Genomic DNA, 19,403 nt, shown 5'->3' on the forward strand with positions numbered 1-19,403 from the left:
TTCTCTAGTGAATTCCAAGAGTCAAGTGTGCATCCACCACTCTCTAGAGCCTTGTTAGGGTCAAGTGAGAGTTCTTTGCTTGTTACTCTTGGCGATCGCCATCATCTAGACGGTTCGGTGGTGATTGGAGGCACAAAGACCGCCCGGAGTTCTTGTGGGTGGCTTGTGTCAAGCTTGTGAGCGGTTTTGGGCGATTCACCGCAACGGAGTGTCGAAGAATTAGCCCGTAGAGAGCACTTGGTCCTTGCGCGGACCAAGGGGGAGCAAGACCCTTGCGCGGGTGCTCCAACGAGGACTAGTGCAGAGTGGCGACTCTCCGATACCTCGGCAAAACATCACCGAGCACTTTCTTCCACTACTCTTTTACATTCTAGCATTTACTTTGTGCTTTTACATTCTTAGAATTGTCATGCTAGAATAGGATTGGAACTAGGTTGCAAAACTTTTATCCGGTAGCTCTCTAGTCACACTAGGTACAAGGGGTTGAATTGGAGCTTATAGGTTGCTTAAATTTTTAGAGAAGCCCAATTCACCCCCCCCCTCTTGGGCATCTTGATCCTTTCATGTATGACTACAAGATGGTTGAGAACCGATCTGTAGTGGAACAGGCTCATGAGTTTCAGTCACTAGCTAAGGAACTTGAACTTTTTCCTTATCCTTTTCCTGACAAGTTTGTGGCTGGTGGTATAATCGCCAAGTTACCACCTTCTTGGAAGGACTTTGCCACCTCTCTCAAACATAAGAGACAAGAGTTCAATGTGGTAGAGCTCATTGGTACTCTTGATGCTGAGGAGAGGGCTAGAGCAAAGGACATTGGGAAAAGTGTTGAGACATCTTTTGCTCATGTGGTGCAGAGGAAATTCCGCAAGTTTGACAAGAAGAAAAACCAGAACAAGCAAGAGAATACACCTAAGCCTGTTCAAACAACACAGTTTAAAAGAAGAGCAACAACAATAAGGGAAAGGGAGGATGCTTTTTCTGTGGCAGTGATCAACACTAGGCTAGAGAGTGCCCTGATCACAAGGTCACACAGGACAAGAAATCAGCTAATGTTATAACTATTGAAACTAAAGATGGAATATCTGGGTATGGTAATTCTTTACCATTTGTTCTTTCAGTTTGTAATTCACCTGAGTGGTGGATGGACAGTGGTGCAAATATTCATGTGTGTGCTGATGTGTCTTTATTTTCTTCCTATCAGGTCGGGAGATTTGGCGCCTTGTTGATGGAAAATGGGTCGCGTGCTCATGTTCTTGGTGTTGGTACGGTCATTCTGAAGTTTACTTCGGGGAAGACAGTGCCATTGAAGAGCGTGTAGCATGTGCCCTCCATAAAGAAGAATCTTGTTAGCGCATCTATGTTATGTAGAGATGGCTACAAAGTTGTTCTTGAGTCAAATAAATGTGTTGTGTCGAAACATGGTACCTTTATTGGGAAAGTATATGATTGCGGAGGCTTGTTCCGCTTATCTTTGCATGATGAGTGTAATAAAATGGTGAATTTTGTTAATATTTCTAATGAGTCAGATTTATGGCATTCATGCTTTTGTCATGCAAGTTTTGGTTGTCTTATGCGGCTAGCAAATCTAAATTTAATTCCTAAATTCAACTTGGTCAAAAAGTCTAAGTGCCATGTATGTGTTGAATCAAAACAACCCTGCAAGCCTCACAAGGCTGCTAAGGCGAGGAGTTTGGCACCTCTAGAACTTGTTCATTTTGATCTGTGCGAGATGAATGGAATTTTGACAAAAGGCGATAAAAGATACTTTCTCACTTTTATAGATGACTCCACGCACTTTTGCTATGTGTTTCTCTTGAAAACAAAAGATGAAGTGCTTAATTATTTTAAGACCTATAAAGCTGAAGTTGAGAACCAACTTGAGAGGAAAATAAAATGGTTAAGGTCTGATCGAGGTGGAGAATATTTCTCTAATGTTTTCAATGAGTTCTGCATGGAACATGGAATTGTTCATGAGAGGACACCTCCATTCTCACCACAATCCAATGGGATTTCTGAAAGGGAAAACCACACTCTAACTGATTTGGTGAATGCCATGTTGAGTACAGCGGGATTATCCAAGGAATGGTGGGGTGAGGCAATTTTGACAGCGTGTTATGTCCTGAATAGAGTTCTAGCAAAGAACAAAGAGATTACACCATTTGAGGAATGGGAAAAGAGAAGATTAAACCTCTCATATTTGCGCACATGGGGTTGTTTGGCTAAGGTGAATGTGCCAACCAACAAAAAGCGTAAACTTGGGCCTAAAACTGTTGATTGTGTTTTCCTAGGCTATTCTTTCCACAACACTGGATATAGGTTCTTAATTATAAAATCTGATGTGCCTGATATATATGTTGATACTATCGTGGAGTCAAGAGACGCTACATTTTTTGAGAATGAGTTTCCCATGAAAAATACACCTAGTAAAACAAGTCATGAGACTATAATACCCCATGAGCAAGAATTGTCTATTCCTATAGATCATGCTGAGGAGACTCACATGCACATTCCTGAGGAGGATGACACTATAGTCACTCGAAAGAGCAAGAGACAGAGGATTGCAAAATCCTTTGGTGATGACTTTATAGTGTACCTTGTGGAAGACACACCAACCACCATTAGAGAGGCATATTCCTCTCCTGATGCTGACTTATGGAAGGAAGCAGTAAGGAGTGAGATGGATTCTATTATGTCTAATGGAACTTGGGAGGTCATTGACTGTCCTTATGGTTGTCAACCTATAGGGTGCAAGTGGATCTTTAAGAAAAAGCTTAGGCCTGATGGTACAATTGAGAGGTACAAGGCAAGGCTTGTGGACAAAGGATATACCCAAAAGGAGGGTGAAGATTTCTTTGACACCTATTCACCAGTGGCTCGATTGACTACAATTCGCACATTAATAGCTGTGGCAGCCTCTTATGGTCTTATCATTCATCAGATGGATGTTAAGACAACTTTCCTTAATGGAGAGTTAGATGAGGAGATCTATATGGATCAGCCAGAAGGATTCATTGCGGATGGTCAAGAGAATAAGGTGTGTAGGTTGTTAAAATCATTGTATGACCTAAAATAAGCACCTAAGCAATGGCATGAAAAGTTTGATAATACTCTCACTGCTGCTGGCTTTGTTGTGAATGAAGCTGACACATATGTGTATTATCGATATGGTGGGGGTGAGGTCATTATGTTGTGCCTTTATGTTGATGACATATTGATCTTTGGATCGAACCTCAATGTGATTGAGGAAGTAAAGAAACTTTTATCGAGTAATTTCAATATGAAAGATTTGGAAGAAGCTGATGTCATTCTTAACATCAAGCTTATCAGAGAAGGTGATGGTGGGGTAACTTTGTTATAATCCAATTATGTGGAAAAAGTATTGAGTCGCTTTGGTTTTAGTGACTGTGATCCTGCTCCTACACCTTATGACCCTAGCATGCTATTGAGGAAAAATAGGAGAATTGCAAGGGATCAATTGACATACTCCCAGATCATTGGTTCACTCATGTATCTTGCGAGTGCAACAAGGCATGACATCTCATATGCTGTGTGCAAGCTGAGTCGGTTTGTTTCAAAACCAGGAGATGATCACTGGCGTGCTCTTGAGAGAGTGTTGCGCTATCTGAAAGGTACTATGACATATGGTATTCATTATACTGGGAACCCTAGAGTGCTAGAAGGCTTTTGTGATGCCAACTGGATTTCTGATGCTGATGAGCTATATGCCACGAGCGGATATGTGTTCTTGCTTGGAGGTGGAGTTGTTTCCTAGAAGTCTTGCAAGCAGACTATCATAACGAAGTCTACAATGGAAGCAGAACTCGCAACATTAGACACTGCTGGGGCTAAAGCCGAGTGGCTTCGTGAACTCCTGATGGATTTACCGGTAGTTGAAAAACCGATACCGGCTATCTCCATGAACTGTGACAACCAAACTGTGATTACAAAGGTCAATAGTTCTAGGAATAACATGAAGTCTACAAGGCATGTGAAAAGAAGATTAAAATCTGTTAGAAAGTTGAAAACCTCCGAAGTTATAACGGTGGATTATGTCCACACGTTGAATAATTTGGCAGATCAATTCACTAAGGGTCTGTCACGCAATGTGATAGAAAGTGCATCATGTGAAATCTACTGTAGTGGTAACCTGCTCTATGTGATCGGAGATCCCGTGAAGTAGAGTGGTGAAACAAGCTAGTAGTAGATTGAGAGGAAAGATCCCTTTCTTGACTCATTTCTGATGCACATCTTTCCTATCTGTAAGGCAGGATGGTATTTACCTTAATGTATTCCAAGAGTCTTTTAAAGGTGAGATGTTGCCCTACATTCTTTTGAAGAGTACACCAATATGAGTCAGACTGCTGGTCACAGTCTATGGGACTTGGGTAATCCCTAAATACTCATGAAAGGCACTGAAGTGTGACTTATATGCTTCAAAACAGCGGGGATGCCTTGTGCAGCCTAGTATCAGCTAAGGACTAGAGCAGATCTCATCTCGCACAAAACTATCAATTTAAGGCTTAGTCCATTGTTCAGTTGTGAGTGAGTGAAACTCTTGTTCTAGATGGATGTTCAACTTAACAGTCTCCATCGAAACACTGGTATATCAAAGAATTATGCTTCTGATACTTCATTATTACAAACCCTAGAGTTTGGTGGGGATTGTTGGATTTATTTTGGGCTAGGCTCAATTAGATTTAATAAATCAAATAAACTCTATGGTATGTAATTGTGAATAATACGAGTTGTACGAGACATGGTGAGGCAAGAGGAGCCAAGAAGACAGGCATGCGGTGTAGTGATGTGGTGTGTTAAGCACTCACTAATTACAGGAGTTTCAACTCTATGTTTAACTCACCATTTGTTGTAGTGATGTGGTGTGTTAAGCACTCACTAATTACAGGAGTTTCAACTCCGTGTTTAACTCACCAATTGTTGTCTCTTCGGCTGCCATCCCTTCCTCTCCTCCCTCTCCTGCCGCAAGGCTATAAAAGAGGACATGTGTCTTTGGTCTTGTACACACACAACACACAACTCAGAATACAATCCTATTGCAAAGAAGGAATCCTCATCTCGTAACTCCGCGCGCACGGAGGAGCGAGAGGGCAGGTGCCTCCGAAGCTCTTGTCGTTCAAGACTTTGCACGAGGGATCAACAATTAGGTTTTTGTGGAGCGACTACGCTACTGCCCAATCCACCGCTGTTGTTCGTCTTCCTCAAGCCGGTTCGGGTGGATTTCTTCTTCCTGGTGGAAAGATCGTCTTCATCCTCTATATCATAGAAATTGGTCAAGGATCGGGATCATCGGAGCGTATGGGAGGGTATGATCCGTTCATCTTCCTGCTATGTTTCGTCTTCCTGTTCGTACATGTTGCAGTAGTGTGTTTAGTTTGTTGCGCATGCTATCCTAGTTCTGTTTCATATGTTCTACCATGTTTTTTCTGTTTTTATCTTATATATGTTTCTGGTATAAGATCTATGTCATGTCTGCTTGTTCACTAGTTATGTTAAAACGTTTCATATGTTGTTGTCTCTATGTTTCACTAGTGGTTCAGTCACGTCGTTTGATATATTGTTTCTCATATATTTCAGTAGTTCTATTTCGTCGTTTAACATGCAGTCTCTTGTTTATTGCTATTTTAAGATATATGTCTTGCCTTGTTATTATATTTCATATATTATGCTTTTATATGTTCATAGATCACATGTTCTATATTCCTATGAATACGTTTAATATCATGATTTCTATGATTAATTATATTATATATGTCATCATCATAATGTTGATTTATGAAATTAAAATGATATAGAAATTGCCTAAATATCTAACATAAGAATGTACTAGGAATTCCAATAACATACCTTACCTCGTCTGTCAATCCATCCTTTGCTTCCCCAGATCTAAAGAGCAGGACATGGAGGGAGCGAATGGGGGGCAGCAGATCAAGAATGGGTGACTAGAGTGGAGGCTTGAGATGGGGAGGCCCTAAGGTGGTGATGTGTGGGGGCGACTTAGGTGTTGAATAGGGGGCGAGGTGTGCTTTTGTGCGGCTTTGGATGGGCGGATGTTGGCTTGGGGAGGTCGGACGCCGACTTAGGAAGGGCGACAGTCTAGGTAGGGCGGCGGCTTGGGGAAGGTGGACGACAACGAGCAGCTTCTGTGTAGCCGCTGGGGGCGGTCGGTCGGCCGGGTGCTGGGCGGGTAGGCAGCCGGCTCTGTGCTTTCACGAGAGAATACGACCTCAATGACTTTTCTTTCTTTCTTTCTTTATTTTTTGATTTTTGGTTGTGGACTTGTGGTGGGTTTTGGTGAGTAGACGGAGGCAGGGAGAAATTAACGTGAGAAAAATGGTGCCAGATATTATTAGGGTTCCGATTTGATTCCCTAGGATTTCCTATCTACTCCCTCCGTCCTAAAAAAGTGTCGTTTTAGATTTTCGTGCCACAACTTTGACTCGATTTATAGAAAATACGTGCAATACTTATATCTTTAAATAAATTTGTTAAAAAACTAGACTTAAAGACCTTTTCAATGATACTAATTATATACTATAAATATTAATGTTTTTTACTATATATTTAGTTAAAGTTATTTTTTGGAAAACACAAACGACACTTATTTTGGGACGGAGGGAGTACCTCCTAGGGAAAGATTCCACACAGGTGCTGACATGGTATGCTAAGACAGATAATTCCCTATGACTAATAGAAAATCATAGATAACAATAAAAACCGTAGGGAAATTTAGTACTTTTTCAGTGGTGTATTGTCATGTTTTGTGTGTGCACCGGGTGCGAAACGCTAAACAGGTTCGGACAGCCTCGACGTTAGAAACTATATATAACTTTTATACTTATTATTTATAGACACTACATATAGAAATCATAGTCCTGATGGATAGTTTCTACATAATAATTTCTTATCTAACCATATAAATTCTCTTCATCCTCTACCAATGACATTATTTCATGTCTTGGTTCTCGTATAGACATGGTTTTAGTTTCTATGATTTTTCTCTCTCTTCAATAAGTACCTTGCCACATCAGCAAAATGCTTAGGTAACAATATAATTAATACTTATAGAAACTACGATAGTTTCATACATTGGGAATGCTCTTATATCACATATTTTTAGCTAATTAGACGGTGTAACTTTAAAATCTATATACAACGTTTAGATAGACTAAAAATACACTTAAACTGATACTACTAATCACCATGCAGCATTCAAACGAATTTAAAGATATTAAATGGCTGTATATGTAAATAATTTTCGTTCATCCTAACTTTTCTATAGAGTTTGCTAGTCGTAGCTCGCCATAGGTTAATTTTTTCATCCCGGATCCGCCGTTGACTAGATGTAATGCTACAACAAGAAAATTTCCGGAGGCGTCAGTCAGTGCGAGCTTTTTTTTATAAAAGAAAAATTATATTAAATAATAGCAAGATACATGAACACGTTACGAGCACTCTAAATTATATAAATATCCACAAAATTATTTTTATCTAAATTGTACCTATGCTATGAATAGCTCTAAATTTCAAAACTAAATTTGTACGACGCTTTGCAGTATGGATGACCGCACAGGCAAACACCTGCAAAAGACCTTAGAATAGATGTCCAACGAACGACGGCCAACATTTATGTACGTGGAGTTGAGAAACTTCTTCTTTATGGTGTCTTCCTTCTTATTCTTTCTGTCACCCAAGAATGAGGAAGACTGATCTAAAACTTATTCTCCCTAGTTGTTCATCGTGGCTAGATCTAAACATAATAAAATAGAGAAGAGACCGGAGAAAATATTCCATAGTAGCGACACCATCTCCACCTTGATGTCGCCACCCGAAAATAAAAGTCTCCATATCGTCAAACAGGTGAGGATGTCAACGTCGTAGTTGTTGCCCGCATCTTCAAGCCGCTATGAAGAAAACGATTTCACTCTACTCTCTCGCCATTGCTGAAGAGGAAGAAATAAATCCCCAAAACTAAGAAACTTAGCATAAAAAGACACTAACCCTAAAGATTCGATCTACTAAGAAAACTTATTAAAAATGATGGATCACCTCTTTCTTCGACCTTCGATGATATGCCGGAGGGGAGAGGGAGGGAGACTAGTTGTGAACTTGTGATAGAGACGAGAGCGGTGGCGGCCGCGACGCCGAAGACCCTAGTGAACGACAAAAGTTATGAATTAGGAGTACCTAGCGCGGAGCATCCAGCCACGTCAGTGAGAGCGAGCTAGGGACTTGTTTAGTTTCAATATTTTTTTTGGAAAAACGACACTGTAGCATTTTCGTTTTTATTTGACTAACATTGTCCAATTATAGAGTAACTCGGCTTAAAAGATTCGTCTCGTGATTTACAGACAAACTATGTAATTAGTTTTTATTTTCATCTATATTTAATGCTCCATACATGTGCTGTAAGATTCGGTGTAACGGAGAATCTTGAAAAGTTTTGAGTTTTTAGGTGAAGTAAACAAAGCCTAGGACGATGCCGTTGAATGTTCTTGTGCAGATACGAAAGGAAAATTTCTTCGACGATGCTGCCTTTTGCCGGCACATGCATGGAAGATGTAGGTTGATTAGGTGACCACCAAACCTTGGGGTTGGTGGTTCCAGCTGTTCGGTGAGCTTCGGTTTCACCGCCTGACAGGAAGCCGAAGAATGACTAAATTAGAAATTTATAATAATACGTGAAATATGCAGGGACACAATCACACAAAGTAACTCATCAAGCTGCTATTCTTTTGGACACGATACATGCATGGTAAAACGGGATAATAGAACTTCTCCAGCTGTGGAGTTAGATACACTCCCTCCTAGTCCTGTTTGTGTTTTTCAAAACAACTTTAACTAGATATATATTAAAAAATATTAATATTTATAATACATAGTTAGTATTATTAGAAAAATCTTTAAATCTAGTTTTTAACAAAATTTATTTGAAGATACAAATATTATACGTATTTTTATAAATAAAATCAAATTTATAATATAAATAATAATAATAATAATAATTAATTTGAGACGGAGAGAATACAATAATATGTGAAAATAGGGATGAACCGTTCGTATGCAACGTAGTATAACTTTTACAGGGACCAGAAAAATTGCCGAATGATAAATGCATGCCACTACGGCGGTAAGTAGCCACCTACGACCGGCAAAACCAAATGCACATCATAATCTATGCCATACACATAACACATGTCTAGTTAAACAAATCATTCCCTCTGAGTTTGAACGCCTACCAGCCTTACCTACTTTTTTTCCAACCAAATCCATCGGAAAAATGTTTTAAAGGCAGCCCAAATCAACTTAGAGCTCTGCATATTCCTTCCTTATCGATAAAATAGATATTTTGATAAAAAAATTATGTAATAATTTCTTTAATTAATTCTTCAATATATATCATCTTGTATTTCGGATTTCGCACTAGAAAAAAATAGAAAATGGGATTAGATCTCTAGTGTTCATACAAGATATTAGAAAAATTGTTGGAGGGTGGTATATAAAAACTAGAAAGTGATTTTTATTCAAATGGTTCTCTAAATGATGATTTAGAGTCAATTTAAGAAAAACTCTTGAAGATATTGTTCTGTACATATAGCTTCTTAGACAAATAATCATCAAAAAATATGCAAGTAGATACAAAATCCATTACGTTGTTATTTGATTTTAGAAAAATTTTATATATTCAATATAATTTTGCTCTGACATTTGTATTAACTAGCAAATATGTCCCTATATTTCTGCAGAAAAACATTATTATACACAATGAGTAAATAGATGAAGGAATAAAACAAAATTGTCCCACGAAATGACATTTATGACTATAAATTCAAACTTCATGAGATTGAAAACTTATATATCAGGTATATACAAATTGACCTTAAAGAAAAGTAAGTTTAGGAAGAAGAATCAATGAAATTGGGTTTTACATGAGTGAAGTATGATTTTCTGTATGGGTAGTTGTTCGTTTAATTTTAATTAGTTGTTAGTCAATTAGCTGCTAACCCAACTAATTTAAATTAACTTTTAGCTCCAGCTAATCTCTAGCTGATTCAAACACGTCTTTAAATTCTTAATCCACAAAGTAAAATCTTTCCTTTAATCCTCTAGAACTATATTAAACAAGTCCTTACACAAGGTTCTCTCCTTAGCCATTTGTAAGCTTCCACCCTAAACTTCACTTTTTTTTTCAGTTTCGCTAAAATCCTTTTTTTGTTTGTTTGAGGAAAGCTAAAATCCAAAATCGCCTTGCGTGCCTGAGTGTTTTTCCGTTGGTGCCCACCTCAGCAGAACGGAGAAAGCGAGGAAAAAGCCCAAGAAAACCCCCGACCCGTCACCCGACCCAGCCGCTCGAGGGAGACGCAGAACCTGCTGCACCTGCACCTGCACCTGCACCTGCAAACCTCGAGCGGAGAGCTCTTCCCGTTGCGGCGGCGGCGGAGATGGCGGCGAATCTGGAGGACGTGCCGTCACTGGATCTGATGCACGAGCTGCTCCGCCGCATGAAGTGCAGCTCCAAGCCCGACAAGCGCCTCATCCTCATCGGTACGGGAGACCCTCCCCCTTTCCCCTTCTTCCTCCTCGTCAACGGCGTTCGCTGGATCCCTGACACGGTTCCTGGTGCCGTGGGGACGGAAAAATCGCGCTTGACGCCGTTGGTGCTCCGGATCCGCTGAAAGTTCTCGCCTTTCCAGTGAAATCTTGGTTATCCCCTATTTCTCACCCTGCATTTGTGGCGAAGAAATATGGCTTTGTTTGCAGTGAGTGGATTTTTCTACAGCTTTCTAACAGATGGAAGGATTCACTAGTTGAATAGCAAGAGAAATTAATCATGCGCTAGTCGATTAGTTCTGTGCTGTTGGATGTTGGTGTTTTTGTCATAAATTTTATAATTCTTCAAGGATTATCAAAAATAGAAGTCAGATAATCTTAGTCAGCTTGACCTGGTGTGGAAGCCTTTTCTTATGACAATATAAGATGAGATGCCCCAATCGCAAGTAAAGATGATATTCTGCTATGTCACCTTATTTTGTTTCTTTGACTTTTCATTGGTTCCATTGAGTGTGTATTGTCGTCCATATTTTTGTAACACTGAGGTGAACTCCCTTGTGCAATTTGTTTTTAGTTTTTGTTGCTAATGAGTGCCACATTTACATCGCAAAAACTGATCCGCATTAACTGAATGGTATTAAACAGTGGCATTCAAGACAAGTAAATTGAAACAAATGTTGTCTTCTATATCGTTTCTTTCTTTTCATTATGGCCTTGTTTGTTGTCATGCTATTTGGTTTGATATATTTTCTGGTACTGGTAGTCAGGATGAAAGAGGGCAGTATTGTGTAGGGAGATATAAGGTCAAAGTGCTTTTTGTGGAGAGCAATAAACACAACATTTTTATAATATTTTGTTTCCTTGTTCACAACAATTTTACTTTTTAATTCTATTATGTAGTGCTCCTGATTTGGAGAATTTGACTCCTTTTCTGGAAATCCTGTAGGCCCACCTGGCTCTGGAAAGGGAACTCAGTCTCCCATTATTAAGGATGAATACTGCCTGTGCCATTTAGCCACTGGTGATATGCTGAGGGCTGCTGTGGCAGCCAAGACACCTCTAGGTATCAAAGCAAAAGAAGCTATGAATAAGGTAGTGTTAGCAGACCAATACTTATACTAAAATGCTAACCAGCATAAAAAGGTTCTCTGTGACTCCATTGTATGCTGCCTTCCTCTTTTAGGGAGAGCTTGTTTCAGATGACTTGGTTGTGGGGATTATTGATGAAGCTATGAAGAAACCCTCATGCCAGAAAGGTTTCATTCTTGATGGCTTTCCTAGAACTGTCACTCAAGCACAGAAGGTCATATACTTGATCAATACACCAGCATGAAGAAGTATTCCTTTATCATACTGTTATAGGCTATTTGAATTAGTATAATTTTCCCCTCACTGAGTTTTTGAATGTCCTGTGCAGCTTGATGAGATGTTGGCAAAGCAAGGTGCTAATGTTGACAAGGTCCTGAACTTCGCAATTGATGATGCTATATTGGAAGAACGGATTACTGGTCGCTGGATCCACTCGGCCAGTGGTAGGACTTACCATACAAAATTTGCACCTCCAAAGTCTCCGGGAGTTGATGATGTAAGTCGAGTACAGAGCATCTAGTTTATCTGCTTATTTTTATGTTTGCATGATCTTATTTGTATTGTTTCTACTTTCTTCTAGTCTTAGTGTGGATCGATTCACTATTTTGCTATGTAAATTGTTCAAGTTTCCCAATCAGCTTCTTGTGGCATAACTTTTCCAATCTGTTCAATAATAAATTAGAGTAATCGGATCTTGACAATTATGGCTGGGTGAATATTGACATACTATTATGGTCTGAATCTGCTTGTGGTTGCTATTATTTCTTCTCGGATGATGTACTGGTTAGCTTCAGCGATGGTGCACCCTTTTTCTGCTCCCTGTTTCTCCCTCAAGGAAAACAATGCTCATGGAAAATGCACATAGTTAAGCTCTACTGTTTTTGCTATCTTTTTTGCAGCAAGAAAAAAGCTGCATTATTCTTCTGCCTTCTCTTGTATTCAACTATTAATATCGAAAATTTATGTGACTTGATCCAGAATATATTTGTGCACTTGTGGTTTTAAATTCTTCTCATACGAAATATATTTTTTTCCAATTGGCATTATACTTAGTGATTGTCTTCTGTTGTTTGTTTATTTGCTCTTCATTTTCACAAAGGTAACTGGAGAGCCGTTGATTCAAAGGAAAGATGACACAGCTGAGGTCTTAAAGTCAAGGCTTGAAGCCTTCCACAGGCAAACTGAACCTGTATGTTATTCTTTAACAGAATTATTTTCCTGAAGAATATCCTGTACCACTATATATGTTGATATTAAAGTTATGTTAATGTCTTACATCTAAAATTTGTTCTATTGTTTAAGAGTAAATTTGGCTTATCTCACATTTGTTCATTGATGATTTCCACCATCCATTTAATTATTTATATCATCAATTATGTCATAGTGCTGCATAAAGTTCAATGGTTTGTTGGGCCATTTGGGACGTGCATTTTTTAATGTCCTTCATAGTTCCGATGCTCCACTCCTATATGTTTTTTTGTGATTGCATAAGTCTTCTGGGCTGTCTGCTTTCTATTCATAGTTCCGACTTGTCATGACAATGTGTGTATTCTCTGTACTTAGTGATGTAACTTTTTTAATCAATAGTATTCCTAATTTGAAAACAATCGGCTCGTCCAGGTGATTGACTATTACTCCAAGAAGGGCTTAGTGGTGAACCTGCCCGCAGAGAAACCACCAAAGGAAGTGACTGTTGAGGTTCAGAAAGCCCTCTCGTGATGAGAAGTGTCCATTCTTCAGGTTAAGCATGACATGACATCTACCAAAATCCCTTTGTCTGGGTTTCTTCAAAATTTATACTTAGGCCAACATCATGGGGTTTTTATTTTCAGCATCCTTTTTGTGCAAATATGCACCATTTTATCACAAGCTTTGACAAGCTCGGGAACTGTCTGGATAATCTCTGTTTCAAATGAGGGAAGTGTTTTTCAGTAACAATACTGATATGATTACAACAATTCATCTTTGGAAAATTTTCCTGATATTCTGTTCACTCAGCACCTTGCTCTGTTGAGTTGAGAGTTGAGACATTGTTGTGCTGTGAGGTCAAATAAACATTTCATGTTGTACGTTTTTTTTTTTTTGAACTGACTGATGTATGATTTTGAACTTGTGGCAAGGTGTACTCGCACTTGCAATAAATTTCAGTGAGTTATGTGGACTACCTAAGCATGGCTAAACCTTTTTTGTGGCACTATCTTAGCTGGATTATGAAAGGTGCTTGACGTTCTCAAGACCCTGGACCTTGACTACGAATTTTGTGAGGATAGCATGTTGCTCCAACTACATGCGATGCATTATGATGAGAAAAATAAGGGATTAGAACTCCAGCTCAGAAAAGTGGGAGAAATCGAATCGTTAGGCCTGAAAATGTTGGAGAATCGAATAGTCAGGTCACAAGGCATTCCATCTGAGATGCTAATCGAATCGTTAGGCCTGAAAATGTTGGAGAATGAATAGTCAGGTCACAAGGCATTCCATCTGAGAAGCTATTAAGGAGAGAATGTTCTGTTAAGAAAGGATGACAAAGAACTAACCTGATTGGTTTTAGTCTCACCTCGACGATGGGAAATGTTGGATATCCCGATATCCACTGGATATCAGTTACTTTGTACTATTTGTATTCGCTATCTGAGTTACAATCGGAGAAAAGTATTCATATCACGTTCGAGTCGTTTGAGATGACCATTGGTACAGAGGGAGCCACGGCACGGAGCAGCAACTTAAGGATCATGCTGTGTCGCTATCGCTGAACCGACGGGTTGTTAGCCTGTGGGCTGTCGGTTAAGACTGGAATTTCCGTCGGTCCGGGGTGGTTTGGGATCTTGTTATGATTTATTTATTACTAGGTAGCATGTCCGTGCGTTACTACGGGACAGCTAAATTTTTATATTAAAAATACACGGATCACACGATAAAATAACAATACTGTAAAAATAAGTATCGATATTAAAGTGACACTTAATTCAAAAACCAAAGTATGTGAAATTAATATAGTCACGGAGAACGTGATGCTGCTGACTTACCATCTCTACTGTATTAGACCTTTCCGTGGGTTGCAAGAATAAGAAACACTCAATTTGATAAAGCAAACCATTCCAGTATGTCACATGATAATTCTCATCCAGGTGCAGCATAATTTGATTGAAAGTTGAATAAATTTCTACAACCTTAATCTTATCAAACTCAACAAATTTCAGCAGCTGCCCAATTTGTACGAAAGGATGGAACTCATGGCTAGCAGCATGTTGTCCATGTGCAGGACAGCAGTTTAATTCACTTAAAAAAAATCAAACATAGCCTAAGTATGTTATCAAATGTTGGTGCATTTCAACGGGATGGACAGAAGGCTCGACTTGATAGGAGATTTTGAAGGAAGCTACCATTATCAAGATAGATTATGAATGTTTAAATTTCCAACTCTATTAGCTGAATCTATCTATACTGTACAGCAACTCAGATCCATTCAATATACATGTTGAAAATCTTTTAGTAACTGTCCATTCTATATTGATAGTTGTTGTTTCAAAAAAAAATGGCACCAGTCTGTTTAGGGCCGACAACCTTCTTCGCCAGCTCTTTCTTTGCCTAGGCTTTCATCTACTCAGCCTGTGCCTGAACAATTCAGTCCAATACTCAGTAAGAATAGCTGAATACTCCATCCAAAGAATTCGAACAAATGCAGTTCACATAGATGTTGTTCAGAGATTGATTGACAGCACAAACTCGCAAAAAGTTTGGAAATTGAATCAATGACTACAAACATTTAGCAAAAACCATTATAACTTTAGTGCAATTAACTACTGAAATTTCGCCATACATTGAACACGAGACCGAACTTATGTACAAAATACACAATCCACACCATTTCTTGGACAATAAAACTTCATGATTATCAATATCAAAGGAAAGTAGGGCACAGTTGCACATGAAGAAACATGTCAAATCCCAATTTGGTTAACTGCAAAAAAAAGAACACGGTCCACAGCCATTAATTCTTGCAAAGTTCTTGGCTATTTTCAAAATTCCACATGCATTTTTCTGAAGAACTGAAAGTGCTTAACATATGCCAAAGGCCAAAGGCTTTAGTGTACCAAAAGTTCAAAATATCTAGCACAAGGAAATTATGTTGCCAGCCACCTGATTTGATTATGCTAATCCAAACACAGTTACCACTCTAAGCTAGATTCAGTAAAATAAAGGCAGCACACTTTTGCATCGCAAATAATATGACAACGACCTAGACACCATGAGAAGTATATAAAGGCAAAAATTCTTGCCAAAGTCATAGGAAATGCAAGTGGTTCACATTGCTACAAGGAGAGCTGGTAAACTGGGGTGTCTTGTGCAGGGTTATGCAGTTATGTACTTGCTCTTTTGTGATCCAACAACTTACTTGAGGAAACTTTGCAGACCATACAATGTAAGATGCAAAATTGAGAAGCTCATCCAGCTGCTCCCTCTTTCTTGCGGCATCAATCAAAATAGGGATTTTTCTTTGACTTGCCTGCACTGGATTGTTCCATAAACACATGTTAGTCTCAATAGCAGTGCAGAAAGGAGAAAACTATACATTAAAAGGCTGGCATTAATGCAATAGAAGTTGTAGGTTGATAACATGAACAATATAAAAATAACGTCCCTATTCAGAGCCATATCTCTGATTTTTATAAGCTATTTGCAATCACTGCAGAACTATATTTTGTTATTTCTCACCATCATCCTGTATTGATTTGTTATTTCTCCATGCAAGCTCATGTTAAAATACACTATATATTTACAGGCCCTTACCAATAGTTACGGCAAAAGCAATTCAATTAAAAACTGAAGGACAAGTAAAATAATCAGAAATTCATTGTCTAAAAGCTAAATTTGTGGCACGAGCTAAGATAATGTTATTACCATTGCTATGAAGTAAAAATCTAGAACTTTCATTTCGACTTTTAGATCAGCACATGGATAAATGATATAAATATTTCCAACTTCACAAAGGTAGAAAGCTAAAAACACACAAAATACACCAAAGAGTATGATACAGATTATTGTGCTACAAATCGACACCGACAACATGCTAAGAAATTGAAATATCCATTCATCCTAGATTGACTGGCTGCCACATCAAGAGTGTAAAATTCACCAAGAAACCATCATCTGTACTTTCTGGACAGTGGACTCCCTATGGCATGCATTAGTTATGGTTGAGTTAGATTCTGCATCTGCATGCTTCTTTGTTCAATATCCATTTTATTGCACCAATATTAACAGTGATATACAACAATTTTATTTTTCAAGCATTGTTTCCGGGAGTCCCTACAGTCTCGTACACAAAGAGCATTCAAAAGGGTATAAAAACAGGAGTAAAAAACTAACAGGTTTCATATTTGCTGAACAGTGAGTAAAGTAGCGTTGAACCCTATTTAGATGGCTTCAGCTTCAGGATGGACTTTGGAGCGAGGATAAGAGTCAAGAAAAAGCTTCTCGAATGAAATTCTAGACAAGTGCATCCAAGAAAAAAAACTTACAATATAGATATTTTGTGAATGGTTCAAGGACTCATTCCAAGCATTAGCAGCTCGTGACTCTGGATCTATGTGACGCTTTTCAGTAGTTGCATCTGAACTGTGAACATGGATTGGTGATAAAAAAACTGTTATCTAAGAAAAAAGAATTGTTAACCAGTAAAAACCTTCCAGAAGATCACTAAATACCTGCACACAATGAACATAAACAGATCGCTCCAATTCCAGAAGGTCACCATTCACCAACATTCAAAGCTTTATCAGTTCATGGATAGATCATTTTCTTCCGCAACGTTGGTGCCAGGAACGAACCTGCCATGCCGGGAAATGCAATCATCAGCAACCACTATCCAAACCCTAGTTGAGGAACCAAATTAATTGGGAAATCTGAGGGAAACAAAAATAGGATAGAGAGAGCGAGAGCGAGATAGATAGATAGATAGAGAGAGAGTGAGCAGGGATCCACAAGCAGCTCTGGCATCGCAAACTTTAGATCCACGTCACGAGCTCTTCTAGCTCCCACTTCACGAGAACAGCAGCTCAATCTGGGTGGCATCAGCTGGGGATGGGGCGGAGCTTGAGATGCAACCGATGGAGGCATGTCTGCTAGTGCTTGGGGCGGTGACGGGGCTCATCCGGTCGGCGAGCAGTGGCGGAGCCAGGATTTCGCCGCAGGGTATTCCATGTAGAAAAAAATACAATGCAAATATATAAGTGCTAGCTTCCTGCCACAATAAAATATGCTAGTGCTAGCACACGTATTTTCCATGTACATTGCAATTTAGAAACAAAATGTCAAAAGAAATTATTTATAGAATTTTTATGATGGCACTAAATAAAGTAGCACACAGTAGCATATACAAATAAATTTGTTTAAATTGCAGTAAGCACATAGGCACTTTGCATAGCGCTTCCCTATAAATTTCATCAATTAGATTGTGATTTAGTTTAAGGGGTTGTTTAGTTCTCCATAAAATACAAAATGCAAAATGCAAAATGCCAACTACTTTGAAAGATCAAAATCTAAAATAGAGAATAACCATCTTTTGTTAAAATTTTTACATGATGTTTAGTTTTATTATGCAAAATAATAGAGCTAAATTTAAAATTTTTCTGGAATAGAAGGGGAACTAAACACTCTGTAAATCAGAGGAGAAAACAAAATCATTGCGTGTTGAGGAGACTTGTGTCTGGTTACCTTCAATGCTTGGTTGCTGGCCGCCGGCGAGAGTCGACCGCCATCGACCGCCAAGGGGCCGAGTCGAGGGAGCCGGCTGCTGCAGTCCACGATCTGCTCTGCTCGCCTGTTGGTTACTGCTGGCCACCAGCCACTGCCGCTACGGGGCAGCACTGCAATCTGCAGTAGCATCCACGGGGAGAGGCGCACGGTAGCGCACGGCGAGGGGCACGGCCACATGGGGGCGAGGGATCTCGCGAGGGGCACAACTGCACGGGGGCGAGGGATCTCGCGAGGGGCACGACTGCACGGGGGCGAGGGATCTCGCGAGGGAGCGAGGGGCGGCCGCACAGGGGCGAGGGATCTCGCGAGGGGGAGAGAGCGATTGGAGGCGTGAGGTTTCCTGCGAGGAGCGAGGTTTCCTTTTGCGTGCGTGGGGCTGATCGCGGTATCGCAACCCAGGAAGCGGACCGGAACGAAACAATTGTCTCACCACGGAGAAGTCTTGCTTTTAGTCTTTTTATTTAGTTGTAGGAGATTAGGTTTTTCTGTCCGTTCCAAAACATGAGTCGGTCTACGAATAGCTCGGCTCACAACAAAAATTAATAGCGGCAGCATAAAAGGCAACTCTCGCCTTTATCATGATATAGTCAATAAGAATCATTTTAGCTGAGTTTTTTTCTTGAATACGCAAAATATTTACATATTATTGTAATTAAGAAGAAAAGTTGAACCATACAAACGATGCACTCTAACGAGTGTCCTAGAAGGTCTATGAGTTACAGTCATAGGCTGGACCTTCCTAGCATATAAGTTCAGATTCTGATATTACATAAATGGTACATGACCGAGGTGCGATTTGCGCGCCCCTATTCCGTCATCCCAGAAGAGCGCACCGGGTACGAGCAGCTCTTCTACCAGCTCTATTGTTGGTCACTAGAAACAACTCGTCTAGAGCTTAAACTTGGTTTGACGTCAAGTTCCCCATGAAGTAGGCATCGAATACTCGCTTGGACGCGGATGAAGTTGGTGCCGCCTGCAATAGGATGCCC

At 39.5% G+C, this 19,403-nt stretch overlaps 2 protein-coding genes across 7 annotated transcripts in view; one reads left to right on the forward strand and one right to left on the reverse strand.

The window, feature by feature from the left end:
- Nucleotides 1-18,842, reverse strand: part of LOC110429715 — a 58,858-nt gene extending 40,016 nt beyond the window's left edge. Inside the window, exons 1-4 of one of the 5 annotated variants that reach the window (XM_021446116.1) lie at nucleotides 17,645-18,840; nucleotides 17,364-17,486; nucleotides 17,178-17,274; nucleotides 16,052-16,162 (exon numbers count right to left, since the gene is read on the reverse strand). In XM_021446116.1, the coding sequence (XP_021301791.1) occupies nucleotides 16,052-16,162; nucleotides 17,178-17,274; nucleotides 17,364-17,413 (258 nt within the window). In that variant the 5' untranslated portion in view covers nucleotides 17,414-17,486; nucleotides 17,645-18,840. Of the gene's footprint in view, nucleotides 1-14,916; nucleotides 15,271-16,051; nucleotides 16,168-17,177; nucleotides 17,275-17,363 lie in introns of those variants that run through there. The other 4 variants (XM_021446115.1, XR_002446819.1, XM_021446117.1 and 1 more) reach the window with 4 other exon arrangements.
- On the forward strand, nucleotides 10,316-13,824 carry LOC8060373 (adenylate kinase 4). 2 transcript variants are annotated; one of them, XM_021446114.1, is made up of 7 exons: nucleotides 10,316-10,560; nucleotides 11,513-11,658; nucleotides 11,750-11,869; nucleotides 11,984-12,151; nucleotides 12,755-12,844; nucleotides 13,276-13,395; nucleotides 13,488-13,824. In XM_021446114.1, the coding sequence occupies exons 1-6, from the start codon at nucleotides 10,458-10,460 to the stop codon at nucleotides 13,372-13,374; spliced, it is 726 nt and encodes a 241-aa protein (XP_021301789.1). In that variant the 5' UTR covers nucleotides 10,316-10,457; the 3' UTR covers nucleotides 13,375-13,395; nucleotides 13,488-13,824. The 2 variants fall into 2 exon arrangements, with proteins under 2 accessions (XP_021301789.1, XP_002442058.1); XM_002442013.2 differs by having other exon boundaries at nucleotides 13,276-13,821.

Source organism: Sorghum bicolor, chromosome 8 (assembly GCF_000003195.3).
Source record: "Sorghum bicolor cultivar BTx623 chromosome 8, Sorghum_bicolor_NCBIv3, whole genome shotgun sequence".
Classification (NCBI taxonomy): Eukaryota; Viridiplantae; Streptophyta; class Magnoliopsida; order Poales; family Poaceae; genus Sorghum; species Sorghum bicolor.